The sequence below is a fragment of the Drosophila takahashii genome, chromosome 3L (assembly GCF_030179915.1).
Source record: "Drosophila takahashii strain IR98-3 E-12201 chromosome 3L, DtakHiC1v2, whole genome shotgun sequence".
Classification (NCBI taxonomy): Eukaryota; Metazoa; Arthropoda; class Insecta; order Diptera; family Drosophilidae; genus Drosophila; species Drosophila takahashii.
The window spans coordinates 17918791-17935912 of NC_091680.1; the positions used below are offsets into that span (position 1 = coordinate 17918791).

The window sequence follows — 17122 nt, forward strand, 5'->3', positions numbered from 1 at the left end:
ACAACCAGCTTGATTTTTAAGTATTATTAATTTCTTAAGTTTTGAACATTTTGTTTATAACTTAAACGTTTTCCAAGACAAAAAAATAAATTTACGGATATCCTTTTCCAGTCGACTTAGAGATGATTAAATTCTTAGGAAATTGGAAATTTCATCATTTCCTTGGAAAGTGACAAAATACTTGAATTTATTATTCAACTAATCAAGTATTTATTACAATGCCCCGGGGGTTGACAGCTACGGTCGCATCCACATCCCCCGGAAACTTTTCCCTCACCTCGACCACCCTTTCACTTGGCACACACTTTCACTTATTACCGTTTTCCGGCCGCCCCCAGGGGAGATGGGCCTGCCCAAATGGCGGCCCAACACGTAACCTCCATCCGACCCCCACCCTCTAAGGTCCCTGTTCGGGCGCTATGTCCCCCCTTTGGACAGAGTATCTCTTTCGGCTTATCTTCTGCCGCTGCTGCTGCCTCTGCCGCCTGTGACGTGTCCCGATGTCGTTAACTCGCGCGTGCCCCATGTTGCCAGCATGAGTGTGTGTAGCGTTTTCACCTGTCAACAATATTTCATGCCCACTGTGCATTGTGCATTAGAATGACGCCGCCAACAGCTGCCCGTTCCCTGAGTCCCGTATTCCGGTATTCCGGCATTCCCCATCCCAAAACCCCGATTTCCATCCCTTTCACCACTCTCTCTTTTATTAACCATCCCCTTTCGCTGCAGCGCCTAGAAAAGTCGATCAGGTGGAACGGCAGCGTGCAACGTTTACGGCTTTTGGCCTGCCGGTTTGTCTCCGCCTGCTTTTGCGAAATTCCATGTTTGCCCACTCAGCCTTATCAGCTTTTTGCCGACTGCTTATCAGTGATGTCAAGTATTAACATGTGGAATGATAAAAAAAAAACAGTTAAATAAAAGTGGAATATTATATGAAACGTACAAGGTTGTAAGAACTGGGAATTATCACGATAATTTACATAAATGTAGGCAGATAAAATCGTACTATATTAATACATTTCCTGGGTCAATAAATCTAACAGTAACATAAAGCGTCCCAAAGCCATAATTCATTATCTTAATGGAAAAATGTATAATATATCTTTATAGAGTTTAATTTGTGTTGATATTTTTAATTTTTCGTTTAAGAAAATGAAATGGCCAATATTATTGGCAAAAAAATAATCAAATTCAAATAAGGTTCGAAAATTCATAATATTATCATAATGATAACATTCCTATTACAAGATAGAAGAAAAGTTAGTTCTGAGGAAAATATGGCTAGATCGACAGCTCTGCTGAACACACATGTTTGCCCTGCGCCTAATTTTGGGTTGCGTGCACCATGCGTCGCGTCACGTTGAATATGACTTGCGTGCAGCAAAATAACTACTTCGTGTTGGCAGCTCCACGGGTTTGTTGTTCTTGTTGCCGCTTATCATTGGCCCAAAAATTGCCATGGCAACAACAAGTTGAGAACGCAATTTTCGGCTTTTGCATTACAGTTTTACCCCCCGAACGGAATGAGAGCCGCCGCCCTTTGTGTTTTTCGACTGTCTACGAATACAATGCGGGTAATTTGAATGGAAACAGATGTGGGGATCGATTATTTTATTTTCACAGTTAATAATTTCGGGTTTTCTAAATTAATAAGCGTCTTGAAAGGGCAGCAAAGCTCTAATAAACCTCTTATTATCTGGTGAAATTAACTGTTCTTTAAGGCCTGTTCTTTATAAGAGTTAATACGAACATTAACATTTGCATTCTAATTTTGGAACCCAAGATGCCAGCTGGGTTGCCTTTTCCTAACCACGTTGACCTCGATGTTACTTTTCCATTTGGCAGAGTAATGCTAATTTTTTAGGAATCTGTATTCTTAAGCAGTGACTGCACCAACTTCAGTTCAACTGCAGCTGCTGACATGAATAGTTCCATTTGGTTTTTAGTTTGTGCAACATTTCGTCTAAGCTTCTTACAGCAAACGACATCCCAAGATGTGCACTCGCGAGCTAAACGCTTTTTAATATTTCCACGACAAGCGCCTACAAGACATCAGGTAAAGGGACTCAAAGATCATAAGGTAATATTTTAAATATGTTTGTTTTTTTTTAGTTCATTGCTGGCATAGGTATTCCTGCCGATCTCGATTATGAATCACTCACAGTGGGCTACGTCTTGAAAGCAGAGTATTATCTACCATATAATGCAAGTGTTTACCGGCAAAATCCGCTCTTTCCGGAATACAAACCGAATACCATTGATGCAGAAAAACAAAGGAAATTAACTAAACCTTCGGATCTGCGATGGCAAATTTATAAGTTTATTGAACTCTTGCTTAACGGGTGAATTTAAGTTAAGATTCTCTTATAACAATAAATATCTGATTATTTTTTAAGCTACGGATTGAACGGACATGCCTGTCTCTTAGAGGCCATTTGCGAGGCTAACAGAATAGAATTTGCCAAGGACTTTAGCATTGCAGCTGAAATGTTACACTTGCTTCTAAGGTGAGTTCTTCTGTTCGTTTTTGTAAATACATAATATTATTTATTTAATTTTGCAGCCCGTCTTCCACATTAAACTCTAAAAGTTCAAGAGCTTTGGATTTTATTCGCGCAGAAAAAGATGGATCTCGGATGGACTGTTCAAAGTATGACTGCAATACAAAGATAATAAATTGGGTTTCACTTGTCAACAAAATGGATTTTTAAGTTCACTACCGCATAATCATAATATTAACAATATTAATATAGGCTCAAATTTTACCTAAAATATTTCTTACCATCTAATATATTATTTCTTAAAAAAATTTAAAGAAGATTGTTTTTAAATTTGATCTATAAACTCAGAATATCTAATTAAAGCAAGGAAATATCTTGAATAGTTCGGTGCAACTATGCTAAACCGAATTTGATATGGATGCAGACAGCCAAGCAGCCCGACCCCTTCTGACATATCAATAGCCACCTGATTCACCTCGTTCTCCCCTGTTTCATCGCCGGAGAGTTTCAATTTAAAATTCATTGAAATTTCGAACGTTTCTGGCCCGCAGACACGCCAAACGTGGAACACAAAAAGCTGCCCCGGGTTGTTTATAGGATTTGTCAAACACCCAGAGACAGGATGAAAAAAAAATGGAAAAGCGAGGAATCTCGCCGGCGCGTCATAGTCATCACCCTGACAAAATCCCGGAACACAAAAGCGAGACAGGGTTGATTGCCTTTTACAGTTTGCAGTCGCACCCACATACCCACCGCCCTCGCCCTCGTCCGTCTTTTGTCGCATCACATCAATTAAAGCATTACAATGTCATAATCAAAATGACAAATAGAATTACGCATGATGGGAAAGGCAACAGCCGACGGAGCCAACTCCGTTTTGTGGTGGTTGATAGCCGGCAATCCGCAGCACCCATTCCGCAGGACTTGTACCATTTGATTCCGTGTCCGTTTTTTGTTTCGAGACACTTTCCCAATTGGACCGAGTGCCAGACACCTATTCAAATTAATCCTTTGTAAGCCCGCCAGCATCCCACCATCCACCACCCGGCAATCTGCAAGGTGCAATTCCTGATGCCCTGAATCCCTGGGGAAGGGTGACAGCCCTGGTCGCTCTTGGCTTTTCTCCTTCATGTCAAATAACGGTTATTACGTCGCATTATACCAATTGAGCGTGGACTTTAAAAAAGGCTTCTCAGCGATTACCAAACCCTGATGATAATGGAAACAGGAATTAAGCTGCCTATAAGGTATGCATTGCTTTTAATACCCTTTACCTATTTTTTCTTTCTAAGACCCATATGAGTCTTAAAATAAGCGAAAGTGCTTTATTTTATTTCTATGGTTTAATTTTCATATTTTTAAAGATTAACTAACATTGAAAGCCGGGGTACTTTTAAAAAGGGTATAAAAACCCTGATGACAATGAAAAAATTACCAATTATTCCGCACATGCTTAAAAGCAAAGGAAAGCCAAATTTGGGGAAAAAAAAGTTTTAATCACACTTTGGCACACGCTTCTCTCATTAAATTGTCCCCATCCTCCGACATTTTCTGCTTCGGACTGTTTTCTTAATTTGCGTACAAATTATTTGTCAGAGGGTAGAAAAAAAGGCCCTGCACAGCTGTGCCAAAAAGTTAAGCAACCGAAAACTCACATCACAGGGAAAATTCTTTCCACTTTGACATTTCCTTGGACTTATTCAATTACTTTGTTGTTCCCTTATCTTTGGGTATCCCTCTTTGGGATCCGTTATGATTGAATGTTGGAGTATAGAATTTGGGGCCAGCTTAGGGCCAATTTTTATTTTGGGTGATAAACTTTGTTTGGCAATTTTGTAACGTTAAATTGAAAAATTTTCGAGGGATTACTGAAGTTATTATGGAAACAATGGCATATAAATAAAGGCCCGAGGAGTTCTCACACTTCTGTTGGAGAGGATGGAGGATTCCTTAATGGAAATTAATTTTGTGAAGTTGCTCTTTAAGATTGATCAAGAGCTCTTCAGCCTCTGTGGATCAATGAAAAAATGTTTCATAAAATATATGTTTAAAAATATTTATAAATATTTAGATAGTGAATTAATATCATATTTACGAGTTACTTTAGCTTTAAGTTTAATCTTTAAAGCCAATTTTCTGCTATTCTAAACACAATTCATCCACTTACCTTTCTACCAACTCCAACCCCAATCCTTTTCCAACTTCCTGTCCTGTCCAAACCGACAAAACTCACCTCATCGCAGTCAAATTATGTCAAAAATGAAGTATTTGCCTCACCCACGACTGACGGATGACCCTCACACACAGAAGTGTTTTGGGCCAGGAAAAAAGAGGCAAAACAATATCAAACCAAAATTTGTGTATAAATATTTAGCTGTAAGCTATTTGCACTTCATGCTTGACATGCCACAACAGCAACAACGGCAGCAGCAATCTACTTTTAAAATATGTTAATGCCCATTTTACCTAACCGAAGCGTTTGAGGGCCTTGTACTGGCCAAAAAATACCTAAGCTGAAATATTTCTAAACTCGGTGGATTTTTGTTGCCTCGCTTTTTGCACCGAAATAGTTTGGGCAACAGCACAAAAAAATTGTTTTCGGAAAATAAATCAAATTGCTTATCAAAGAGATGATTTAGTGGTTGCCACAGGGTTTTCAGAACGGTGGGGTTTCTGGGAGGGTTGCGCCATCGCCTTTCGCCTTGGATCAACTTTAATAATTGCTCAAGTTGTGGCCTTTTGTGGTCCCGAGCCATAAGTCAATAAAACGGCAAGAAGCTGAAGTTTGAGGTGCTCTCAAGAGCACTTCGCCCATTCCCGACTTCCAGGTGGAACGCATCATATTATTATTATCTCTTGTGAAAATTTACGAGATCAAAAATTAAAATGCCCTCGGGCGGCAAGGAGAACAGAAGAGGAAGAAGCGCTCAAGAAATTGTTGCAGAAAATAATTTTATGGCTGGCCAAGGGTTGGCCCCTATTAGGGGTTGGGGCCAAAGTAATCTATAACCGCATCGGGGTGGGCATCCTACATCCCTTCGGGCTTTTGCACGCTTCAACTGGCAAATTGTCCATTTATTATGCGGCAACGCCTCCTCTCCAAGAGCTTGGAAAATGAAGTGCCTGCCTGCCGCCCCCAAAAAAGCAAAGGGGCATTAAGACAAGCTGTCGGGTTTTTCTTTTTTTTTCGGGGGGAGGATGCACTTAAGGTGCAGCATTAGCCGCACACTTTTGGCCAAGTAAGCGGAAGTTGCACAATTAGAAGAGCTAGTCAAAGTTTCGGCCCCAACCTGGCCCTTTCAATGCATATTAAAAATAGTTTTCCCCGGATCCTGCACCCAGCTGTCTGTGAAATATCAGCAGCAGCTCTGTCGATATGCATTAAAAGTTGTTGCCTGCCATTACATAAGATATTAGTTGAGACAGGTCAAGGATGAACGGGAACAGGAGCAAAAAATCCTTCCCGGACATTGAAAAATTAGAAATATTTCACCTGACAGGTGGGTGGTGGGTGGTGACTCTCGAGGGCGCCGGAGTAAAGTGCGGTCAGCTGTTTTGCATTAAGTCGGAATTATGCTGGCAACAATTTTCTGCTGTTTTGAATTTTTCTTGTATTTTTTCCATGTTTTTCATATTGAACAGATGCTTTTTTCGAGATAAGTTATAGGGATAGAAAAGGAGGTCAAAGTGGGAAAAATGAAAAGGTTACTTGCTTGCTGATTTAAAGCTATTTATATCCCTTAAAGTGTACGGACTTATCAAGGATCTTTTAAATTGTAAAAGTATTTTTCTGCCAAAATCGCTTGAAATTCATTGACTGCACATTTCATTTATTAAGTAATGCCCAGTAGAAATATCTGGAAAAGGGATGCCCGGGCTGCTTAAAATTTATTTATGCCCGGACCGAGGCCATTTCGAGTGATGCCAAATGCTTCCCTGTTCCACTGGCGACGTCCAGTTAACGCTTCAATGGTGGCAAATGGCTAAATTCGGGCGCATAAAGTGAATTGTTTTATGCGCCGGGCCAAAGTCTTTCGCCAGTTTTCCTTTTTGAAAAACGAGTTACACACGTGTCGCAAATGGTAGGGTTGCCCCTCAATCCATCCATCCACATGCGTTTGGTTTGGGCTGCTCTTTCGGCCAGGGTAATCGAAGTGAATGTGGGATCCCAAGAAGCTTGATGGCCGTCCGGGCTTCATAGATTATGGATGAGTTTCATAATGAGCCAATTTATACAAGTGTTCCACATAAGCGTGGGTTTTTGGCCAGGAAGTAGGCGCGTGTGTGGGTGTGTGCGTGTGCCTAGGGTTGCCACTGCATTGGGCCTCATCAAGGATTCCAACAGGGCTGTCCAAAGTACTTAGCGATGGATCTCTCCTTACTGCTTCCCTATGGAAAGAGTCCTTAAAGAGAATTATAGAGTGGCTTATAAAATAATGCAGTCCTGTATAAATTTTTTTAGAATTTTGATTAACTTTTAGTAACAAAAAAATAAAAAACTCATTAATTTCTTGAAAAGAAATGCAATTTTTATATGTAACATTTATTTCTTTTCATTAAATAAATAAGTGTACAAATAATATTATTGATAATTATACCTACTTCCCATATAAAATAATATTGCATAATCTCCAAACAACTATTTCAAACCGTGCCAAAGAAAGGGTATTGAAACGTTTAATCTGCGTCACTAACCTTCACTTCTGGGGTTTTTTCGTTGGCACCCGGGGACTGTGGGGTAATGATATATGACACCCCGAAGAAGCTGCTGGCCAAAACGCCATTTGTTTAAACCAGACGAAGCGAAGCAGCACAAGTAGAGGAGTCCTCCGCAACTTCACAGCTTCCATTTGAATGCGCACATGTCGGGGGCGAGTGAGCAACACATGGCTCCAAGCATCCAAGTATCCAGGGATACCGGCAGCAGTTGGGATGCGGCAGTTGGATTTTCGGGGGACAGCAGCTGTTGCCCGAACTGCTCGTCCTGCTTGAGTGCACGCGTCAGGTGACAAACTGGAGCTTTCCTGGCTCCTTTTTTGTGCTCCAATCGCCTGTTGACAAAAGCATCGGCAGCTGTTGCTCCTGCCAACTTCTTAGGGCAGCGTCATTGGCTTGGGCAGTAAACAAGTCGAGTTAACTCAGGCTGAAGGCGATATTGGCTTCACAAAAAATAAACCCACTTGTTGCTTTCGGGAGTCTGCTTGAGGCATATCAAAAGGTTTTACAGAAATTCCAAGCTGTTGAATTCTTAGCAAAAAACCCTTTTTAAGACTTTTTTAATAAATAAATAAATTATACAGTAATAAGTGTATTTGGTAAAAGTGGGATTTTTAGAATTTTTATACCCTTGCAGAGGGTATTATGATTTCAGTCAGAAGTTTGCAACGCAGTGAAGGAGACGTTTCCGACCCTATAAAGTATATATATTCTTAATCAGCATCACAAGACGAGTCGATCTAGCTATGTCCGTCTGTCCGTCTGTCTGTTTCTACGCAAACTAGTCTCTCAGTTTTTGAGCTATCGGAACGAAACTTTCGCAAAAGTCTTCTTTCTATTGCAGGTAGTATATATGTCGGAGCCGACCGGATCGGACAACTATATCTTATAGCTCCCATAGGAAGGATCGGAAAAAAAAAACTTTAAAAAATTCTAGCTTCGGTGTTTTTTGAAATATTACCTTCTACTTTTGGGGATGTTATTTTTTAAACATTTCTGAATTTCGAATTAATTATTTAAAAAATCGGACTACTATATCATATAGCTGCCATAGGAACGGTCGGAAAATTAATGGAAAAGTAATAGGAAATAAATTCTAGCTTCTTTGGTTTTTATTGTATTATCTTCTACTCTAGGATATGACTCTTTTTAAACATTTCCGAATTTCAATTTTAATTTGATCAAAATCGGACGACTATATCATATAGCTGCCATAGGAACGATCGGAAAATTAATGAGAAATATTAGAAAATTGAACATTTTTGCGATTTGTTAATTAATAGGAATGATCTGCAAGGGTATATAAGCTTCGGCTGGCCGAAGCTAGCTTCCTTTCTTGTTTTTGCTGTATCTTGGCCAAAAATTGTCCAAAATCAACAACGCTTATTGTTTTAAACAGCTATCAAATTTACAAATCAATCCACGTCACGTCACGCGTGATTTTAAAAAATAAAATTTTTTTCCAATTTTTAAATGTATTATAACATCTCATTTTTCGAAAAAATGCAAAAGAAAAAATTTTTAGCTTTGAATGCCAATTGATTAAGAATTTTATTACGAGCTCAACGAGGCATGACATTCTATATTTGGACTATAATTCATTTGTTTTGTACAAAATATGTACTATTTATTTTTGGAAAAAAATTATTATCAGTTTTTTATTTCGTGTAACTTGGCCAAAACTTGTCGAAATTTAAAACCAAACACTGTTTTTAACAGGTAACAACCTTAAAAACAGAACTTTATCACTTTCCTCTTGATTTTTTAAAAATTTTGTTTTTGCAAATTTTTACATTTTTTATTAGGGGTAACATCAAAATTTTTTCGAAAAAATGGTCAAAAATTATAATGTCCAGCTTTGAATGCCAATCGATAGGGAATTTTACAAATACTACTACAACAATTTTTTATTGTTTTGGACAAAATACTGTTTTTTATTGTGGAAAATCATAATGTGCTATTTTGGGAAAGTTAGGATTTTCGGTAGTGTCTTTCGCTTTTATTTCTATTAAATTTTCCATTGGACGATAGTAAGAAAATTCTGTTTTCTTTACTTCCTTCAACTTACAGGGTTGAAAGTCTCACTCGTTCTGAATGCTTAAATGCCGATGAAACTTAATTCGTGCCATTGTTAAGCCGAAGACGTTTGGTGTCTTCTCAATTTGCGAAAGCAATTGCCAGTTCCACCTTTGTTACTTAGCTGCCTGAAAAGCTACCTGCGTTTTCGTCTCTTTGCCAGGCTAATTTTACGGTAATTTTGCAAAGCATAGAAGCCAATTATTCACCTGTGTGCCGTGGCTGTGGTAGCTGTTTAAATTGAAAGGATTACTCACGCTCCAATGGAGCTCAGACACATTCTGGTGGCGGAGAGCGGGGGCATCGGGAACTGGGAACTGTGTGTGTGCCGTGTCCTCTTTGTAGCCATTTCATTTACACATTCATTTTGGTATTGGCATTTTTTCATTACGCTGACATTGAACGCTGAAGGGAGCCGGCTGAAGTGAAGTGAAGTGCCCGGGTAACGGCGTCAGTCAGAGAGCAATTGAAGCGATTTATTGGTGTCATATGACAAGCATCGAGGTCGCCACCTGCCCACCCGCTACCCGCTTGCCCTTACCACCCCCTCTTCCACCCACCGAGCTACCTTGCTACTTGCGTAATAAAAAGTTCAAACATTAAAAGCTGACGATGCTGGGGATGCCGCACCATCTTCTCACCCCCGTCTCATTTCCAGCCCTCGAGTCCTTCTCCATCTTCTTCCGCCATCGCAAGTTTCAAGTGTCATCGCTGTCAAATGCACTTGGAGAAAATCTGTTTACTTATTTTTGAGGAAATCAATAAGGCTGAGTAGTAGTTACAAAGCTATAAAGGCGATATTTTTTTAAAGTTAATTACCATACTTGTTTGATTAATTGTGAATATTATCGAAAACTTAATCTATTCTATCAATAAAATATTTCCTACAATTTTCCAAATTTTATAACAACATTTTAAAATTTTTTTTTTATTTCTTGTTTGATTACGGTTTTCTTTTATTTTTAAGTTCGTACATAACTTTGGATTTGTATCCCCAGAAAAAATGAAATTTCTCTCTCTGCAGCAAGTGCCTTGAGCGAGGACCTTCCCCATCGCCTCTCCATTTTGGCCCTCTTCCATCCTTCTTTGTGTGCCAATCAAACAGAAAAGGGGGTGGCGGCGGGGCGGGACAGCCTGTGGCCAACGTTTAAACATATTGAATTACTTTAAAAAAGATCTTTCCCCCCAACGGCCGCCGTCGCAATTTGTTAATTTCTTGTCAACACGAGTCGAAAGACTAATTGGCCCGAAGAACCCCGCTCCATCCCGTCACTCTTACCCTTTAAATCACTTGGCCATATTTAGCCTCCTGCCACTTTTAATATTTTCATTTAACGTCATTTACTTTCCTCGTTTTTTATCATTCTTCATTAAACTTTGTGGCGACTCTTTGCTCCTCCGCCTGCCCCCTTTCCACCGTCTTTTGTTTGTGCATTGATTTATTGGTATCGGCTCCCAATCGACATTAATTTTTCATCGATATTTTTCGCTTTTTCCTCTTCGCCGCCGCTCTGTTTGCTGGGGAATAATTAAATTTTCGCATAAATTCATCATCATCGATGGGTCGTGTGGCTTGACGATTTCAATTTCCTTTGACATTGCCAAACACATGAGGTGGCGCCCTCTCCGCGTTTAATTTGGGTGGTTTGTCAGCTATTTGAGAATCAAAGTGAATGGAATTATTCGATAAAGTCATTAAAAGAAAACCAATATTATTTACCTGTTAAAGGATTGCAAAAATCTACTTAATAATAAGTCATTTTGGTTTCTTTATTAAAATCTATTTTGATTGACCAGTAGTATGGTCATTTTATAATACTTTTTTTTTAAGATCTTTACGATCTCGAAATTAATAGATTTCTTTATGCCAACCCACTGATCGGAAATATTAATCCAATCAACTTTCAAACCAAATCCGTTGACATTTCCAGCTTAATCACTTTATTTCTATTTCGACTCCATCTGGTACTTACAAATTGATTTCCTGTCTTGAAGAACGCTTCATCAAACATATCCGATGAAGTCTTCAACCCACTCGACGACGCTCGACAAATGTTTCATAAACATTTCGTAGGGCTATTAACGCTCACGGATGCTCCAGAAAAGCTGAAACCAGCAGAGATCCGATTCCCAAACTAATGAGCTGTGACATAAAAAACAAAGCTTTTCCCCTAACTCAGTCAACTCTTCGCTTTCCCAGAGAGGCGGCTGAAAATATAAAAAACAGCGAGATGAAGATATGATGGAGAAGTCTGTTTAATGACAAACCTCGACAAAACCTCAGTTGCATCTCGCCCTCAGCTGCTGCGACGAATTTGATAGATCTATTTGTAGTTCTGTTTGGAAGATCCCCTCCCTCGGCCGCCTGTTAAATGCGACAACTTAAAATCCCATTTGATGCACTCTTTTATGGCTGCCAGGCAGCAGACCCGCAGAAGTTCGGAGTCCCCATTTCAATCTCCATAAACTTGACGAAAAATCCCCAACCGAAAAACGGAAAATTATGTTCCCTTAATGGAGCGAATGTTTTCCTTTTATGGCTCCTTATACACGAAATGTAAACTACTTAAGCGTCAGTCTTGCAGCATGTGTGTGCCTGAGTGGAGAGGGGGTTTCGGCTTCAGGAGTGGGGGTGTGGTATTCCTGGCTGGTTTGGATGTCTGAATGTTCGGATGAGGAGTCCTCCCCCATCGCCTGGGGGGCATGGCCAAGACAGGCGCGCCCTGTTCTCATTATGTTGCATGTGACACTGTTAATGATTATATGAATGCGCAGCACTCGCTCCCCCTTCCCCCAGGAAAATCGTGGTGCTACCATGTCGAGTTGTACGCTCATTTCCTGAGCGCTGGCTGACTTCCCATTCGAAAAACACCGAAACCGAAACAGAACCGGAGAAACTCCCCGAGTGACGTGAAAATCTTTGCGACAAATGTTTTGGTTCCCACTCGCTGGAAGAAAACCCCGCCGGCACTTTTTCACTCTTCCGCCCTATAACAGCCCCTTTCTCTCACTTTTCTCCACTCTAATACCTAGAGTCTAGTTGAATGTTCCGCTATAAGTGGATTCCATAAAGTCAGCAAGGACGCGACTTAATACCCCGTTAAAACAAACCCCATTTTTATGAATCTTAAAAATATGTGTTGCAATTCAGAACGATATAATAGTTCCATTATAACTATTTTTTTAAAAAAAGTTAAAAAATACTTATAAATCAACTATAACTAATATACTTATTTTTTTACAAAATGCTGGGTATTTGCTAGCGTTCGCAGTTCGCCCTTTAATTTTTTATGAGGTTGGCCCTTGGGCTTCGGAACGATGAAACATGAAATCGGCTCGAAACTCCTGCTGCAGAGTGCGAATCGATTGTCAGTCGGGCTCTCCTTCCGTCGGTGTTAGACCGTCATTTCCTTAACAACGGCAAAAGACACTGCACATAAGTAGAAACAAACTAAACTAATTGCCAGTTTGTCTCGCCCACGAAGGTGGAGAACTTGGTGAAATTGCGGGGGAGAAGTGAAGTCTTCGTCGTCGAACTCTTAGCCAAGTTAACCGAGAAAACCGCAGCAAGAACAGCAGAGCGGTAACAACTATGATACGACTTCGACAAACGCTGTGGGAAAAGTTTACAGTTGTTCCCTTTAGCCCATCCACCCCGCGCATCTTGATTGGGTTTTAATTTAGTGTTTTAGTGCTGAACGCTAATTTAATAGGGCGCCCTGCTGGAACTACAGCCAACTTTTAATTCCCATGTTCGGTCCTGGATTGGCCGATGATTGAGGTGGCGGCCCGGTTATAGCTCCGCTAATTGCCGACATTGTTTAAATATTTTATGGCGATGAAGGGCTGGTCTAGGGATTCAAGTCGACTTTTCAATCGAACCAGAGCTTTTGAATAGCTAATATGATTTGCAATAGTATTCTGGCTTTCAAAAAATTGACTTTAAATGCATTTCCTGTCGTACTCCAATTTTTCCCTTGCAACTTTCTGGCTAATGGGTACTTGCAGTGGTAATAAAGTCAAAAACCAAGAACACCAGCTTCCTTGTGTCTTCCTCTTTATGGCTACATATGCACTGCACTTTGAACACCATAATTCGAATGCATATTCGTATTCCCTTTGCCTGCCAATGCGGCTCACATTTGAACCCTTTTGGCCCCATTAGGCTGCCACTCACAGCAGTTTAATATCAATTACAAGCGACTACAGCCGGACTACGCACACACAGCCCCTGAGTGTGTGGGAAGCTTTACCACTTAGACGACGACCGAAACCGAAAACAAGTCTGTTAATATTTCCAATAACGCCCGAAGGCCCATTAATAACCCAGAACCCCGTAAACCGAAAGGGGGGTGATGTTGTTAATAGTCAGGGACATCGAAGGCAAAAGCGACAAATTTGCACTAAACGCAAGTGCAAGCCATCTGGTGGGAGGGAGCCCGACTAACCGACTCCTTATAGAGAGGGGCTAACCCATCAAAACGCAACCCTTAAATAGCCGCCAGTCAGGCGCAACGACTTAACGGCAATTAATGCAAATGAAGGTGGATGATGCTGGTCACAAGCCAAGCAACCCAAAGCCCAACCCCTCACCCCCAAGTGTTCGATGGCAGGATGCACTTGTGCATGCCTAATTATTGGGACAATTTGCTCTTGGAATTTGCCTATTAATTAGCCATTGCACACGGCAGACGATGGCGATTCGGTCGAGTTTGGATTTGCGGCGGCCTTTGGATAATGCACTCATTGATTATAATGAAATCAGACGGGATATCTGCATGTATCATCGTCGGTGCGTGTGTCTTGCCGCATCTTTTAATTTGCAAACGCTCATAATTAATAGCCAGGCTCGACCGCAGGCCCTAATTGGTCAAGACAATGGCCGACAACGCCCTCGGGCGGCAAACTAAACCTGGTTAAGATGCGATTCTGATTTGATTTACGATTGTTGGACGGCAAATAAATGGAATTTGATGTCAAATCACACAAGTTCGCCGAGAAAATTATTACGCATAAATGGATTTGAAACTAGACACAAAGAGCTGGGGTTTCACTTCGGAATTTAATGACATTTAATCGAGCATTTAAGTTCTAAGTCTATATGATATGAAAAGGGAATTTTAAGTGTACTTTAATTTTATTGGAATAATAGAGATAAATGCTTAATATATTTAAAGATTATTATAAATTATATAAATTGAATTTATTTTTAAATTATTATTTTATTATTATTATTTAAAATTTTTTTTAGTGAAAATTCTTTCTAGTGACCCTTGGAATGCTTTTTCTTCAACTGCTTGGAACTTTCTTACCCAGTGGGGTTGGTCGCATACTTTGGCACAAACAATTTATTTCCTCCCAGTGTCATTAAAAACGAGGCCGCCAAAATATAATCACAGGGCGGCAACAATAACAACCGGCAGTCGTGCGTATTGCTCGATAAAGAAGAAGAAATCCCATGCAGGATATATACAGAGCGAAATATAAAAACATTATTAATCAATGTCCAGGGCAAAGCAGGGCAGAAAAGCTGGGAGAAAAGCTGGGAGAGTAAGCTTACTGTTGCCATGTCTTCGACTGCGGCTGTCCCAAATTCGCGCCCCTTGGGGATCCCCCACCGGAAAAAGGGGATCCCTAAAATTGGGGATGCTGGGCAACTTAACTCCCCAATGTAAAAAGCGGCTTAGGGCAAGGACACAAAACGCCGAACGAACTTTTGCTAATTTTCTTTCCTGTCACGTTGATTTTTTGTTTACCATTATAGCTGAGCTGTCGTCGCCTTCCCATTCGTCCCCCCATTCCTCCTTGTTGGCCAAGTTGATTTACGTTGCAGGCGAACGGCATTTCAATTAAATTTTATTTTCTATGACTCCAGCGTGGCCAGCTTCCTTTGGGCCAGGCTCAAATCAATGAAATATAATCGAATTAATTACGTCTAGCAGAAGGACAAGAAGTCCTGCCTTCGCTCCCTGTATAGGTGCCACATAAATTTGCGATTCGATTGCGTTTCATTGGCCACAGATTTCTATGGATTTCGGATTATTGTTAATGGGCGAATTCAGTATTGGCCCATTCGGCAGACTCGGGTCTCCAGAGGGGGCGGAATGTCGCTGCTAATGCCAAAGTCCCCCAGCTGGCTGCCTTTTTAATTAGCATTCAGCTGGCGGACTCCTGACTCTTTGTTGCGTAATTAGCTGAGTTTTGATTTATTGCCGGACAACTTCGAGCGGAGAGGCTCAGGTGAGGTGGCGGGCAGGTGGATTGCAGGATTGCAGGAGTGCTAGAATGGAGACAGCGGCAAAATTAGTTATGTAAATATTTGCGGAAAATTAAAATTGTCAAGGGACAAACTTGAGCCAAAGAGCAAAGTTATCTGATGATTGGATGGCAGGAAATGCGTGGGGCTTTAATTTATAGTGGTAATATCGTAGAGCATAATGCATACTCCTTTTTTAACTGAAAGCAATATAAAAGCCACGCTTAAATTGTATATACCCACAAATTAAAATCTTATAGTAAACACGCACGGAGAGATTCGAATTGTTCAATCGAATCGAGCCCTTCCATTCCTCGATTTGTTCGCATTTAAATAATAGTCAAAGATTATCAATTAAACCAGTGGCCAAATTAATAGTTGGCCAACGAAAGGACCACGCCCACTGCCACTTAATGCACCTCCGCCCCCAGGACAGTGAGTCCTGCACTGCTGTGTTATCATCATTGTCGTCATTATGGCATTAAAATTATTTAATTATCGAAGGTTCTCCAGTAATTTACCCTTTGTGTTGGAGTGACGTGATTTAAAGTGTACGAATGGCACATATATACTGAGTATGTGAGTAACCTGCAGATATTGGCTTTTGTTCAATACATAATTTGTACATATAAAAGCGCGATGGCATAATAAGATATTGATATCCATAAAGGACCCATCACTTGCATACGTTTAATTTTTTAATAAAAGTGGCTGAAGAGATGAATTGACTCATGTTTAAATTTAAATGATTCAAAGGCTATTAGAATTTAAAAACCGAAAAATTATGACGAAATTTCTACATTGAAAATCCATATTCCATTTTAAGAAGATATTCATATTTCGAAAACTCACCTTTTGTAATATAATCATTTTCATTTTTCTTTTTCAAGCTTTAGTTTTTCCTATGCCATCAACAAGTTTCTAACCAATTACAATTTTCAACCTCAACGCGAGTGAGTTTATATTTAGATACATCGGCATTCTAAAATAAATACAAAATGTTTTTTTTATATCTCCAATCCAATTTTATGGAGGAGGGCAAGTTGCGCTTTACTTTCGCTGGGAAATGTGCTTTTAATTTAATTAGCTTTTTATTTGGCCCGAATGCATTTTTGCCTCTTTCTGCGGTTCGGCCTTGTGGGGCGAGAGAACTAGAGGGGGTATAATAGAAAGTTGGTTGGGGAGAATGAAGAGAGAGGTCGCTTAGTTGGGTATTTATAGGCGCATACACGGAATAAGGGGCGGCACGAGAGCAGGTATATAAAATGCTTTCAAAACACGATAGCTAAAAACAAAAAAACAGGCCAGAGTAAGGTAAATGAAAATGGGGAAAACAAAGGGGAGGTTCGGGGATGCTGGCAGTGACCAAAACCAAAGCCCAGACCCCGGCTGACCATTTCCATTCCAGGCCCCTCGTTCCCTTAAACTTGCTTGTGCAGCGCTTTGAAGTTTTGCATTTGAAGCTGGAACTAATTTGACGTAAAGTCCTCGAGGTCTGGCGTGGGGCAAAATTCAGGGAGGATGAGATAAATTGCATTGCAAATTTTAATGAATGTTAAGCTTTTAATAACAT

At 40.3% G+C, this 17122-nt stretch overlaps 1 protein-coding gene and 1 long non-coding RNA gene across 3 annotated transcripts; one reads left to right on the forward strand and one right to left on the reverse strand.

Annotated features, from left to right (window-relative positions):
- Window positions 1-1921: 1921 nt before the first annotated feature.
- LOC108055800 (uncharacterized) lies at window positions 1922-2711 on the forward strand. The gene is made up of 4 exons (XM_017139318.2): window positions 1922-2056; window positions 2113-2342; window positions 2397-2507; window positions 2564-2711. Exons 1-4 carry the CDS (start codon window positions 1922-1924, stop codon window positions 2709-2711), a joined length of 624 nt encoding a protein of 207 aa, XP_016994807.2.
- Window positions 2712-10275: 7564 nt separating this feature from the next.
- LOC138912986 (uncharacterized) lies at window positions 10276-12184 on the reverse strand. Of its 2 annotated transcripts, XR_011418544.1 has the most exons (4): window positions 11562-12184; window positions 11267-11501; window positions 10573-10946; window positions 10276-10427 (listed from the first exon to the last, which is right to left on the reverse strand). It is a non-coding gene; the product is annotated as an uncharacterized lncRNA (long non-coding RNA). The 2 variants fall into 2 exon arrangements; XR_011418543.1 differs by having other exon boundaries at window positions 10302-10946; window positions 11562-12183.
- Window positions 12185-17122: the final 4938 nt, after the last annotated feature.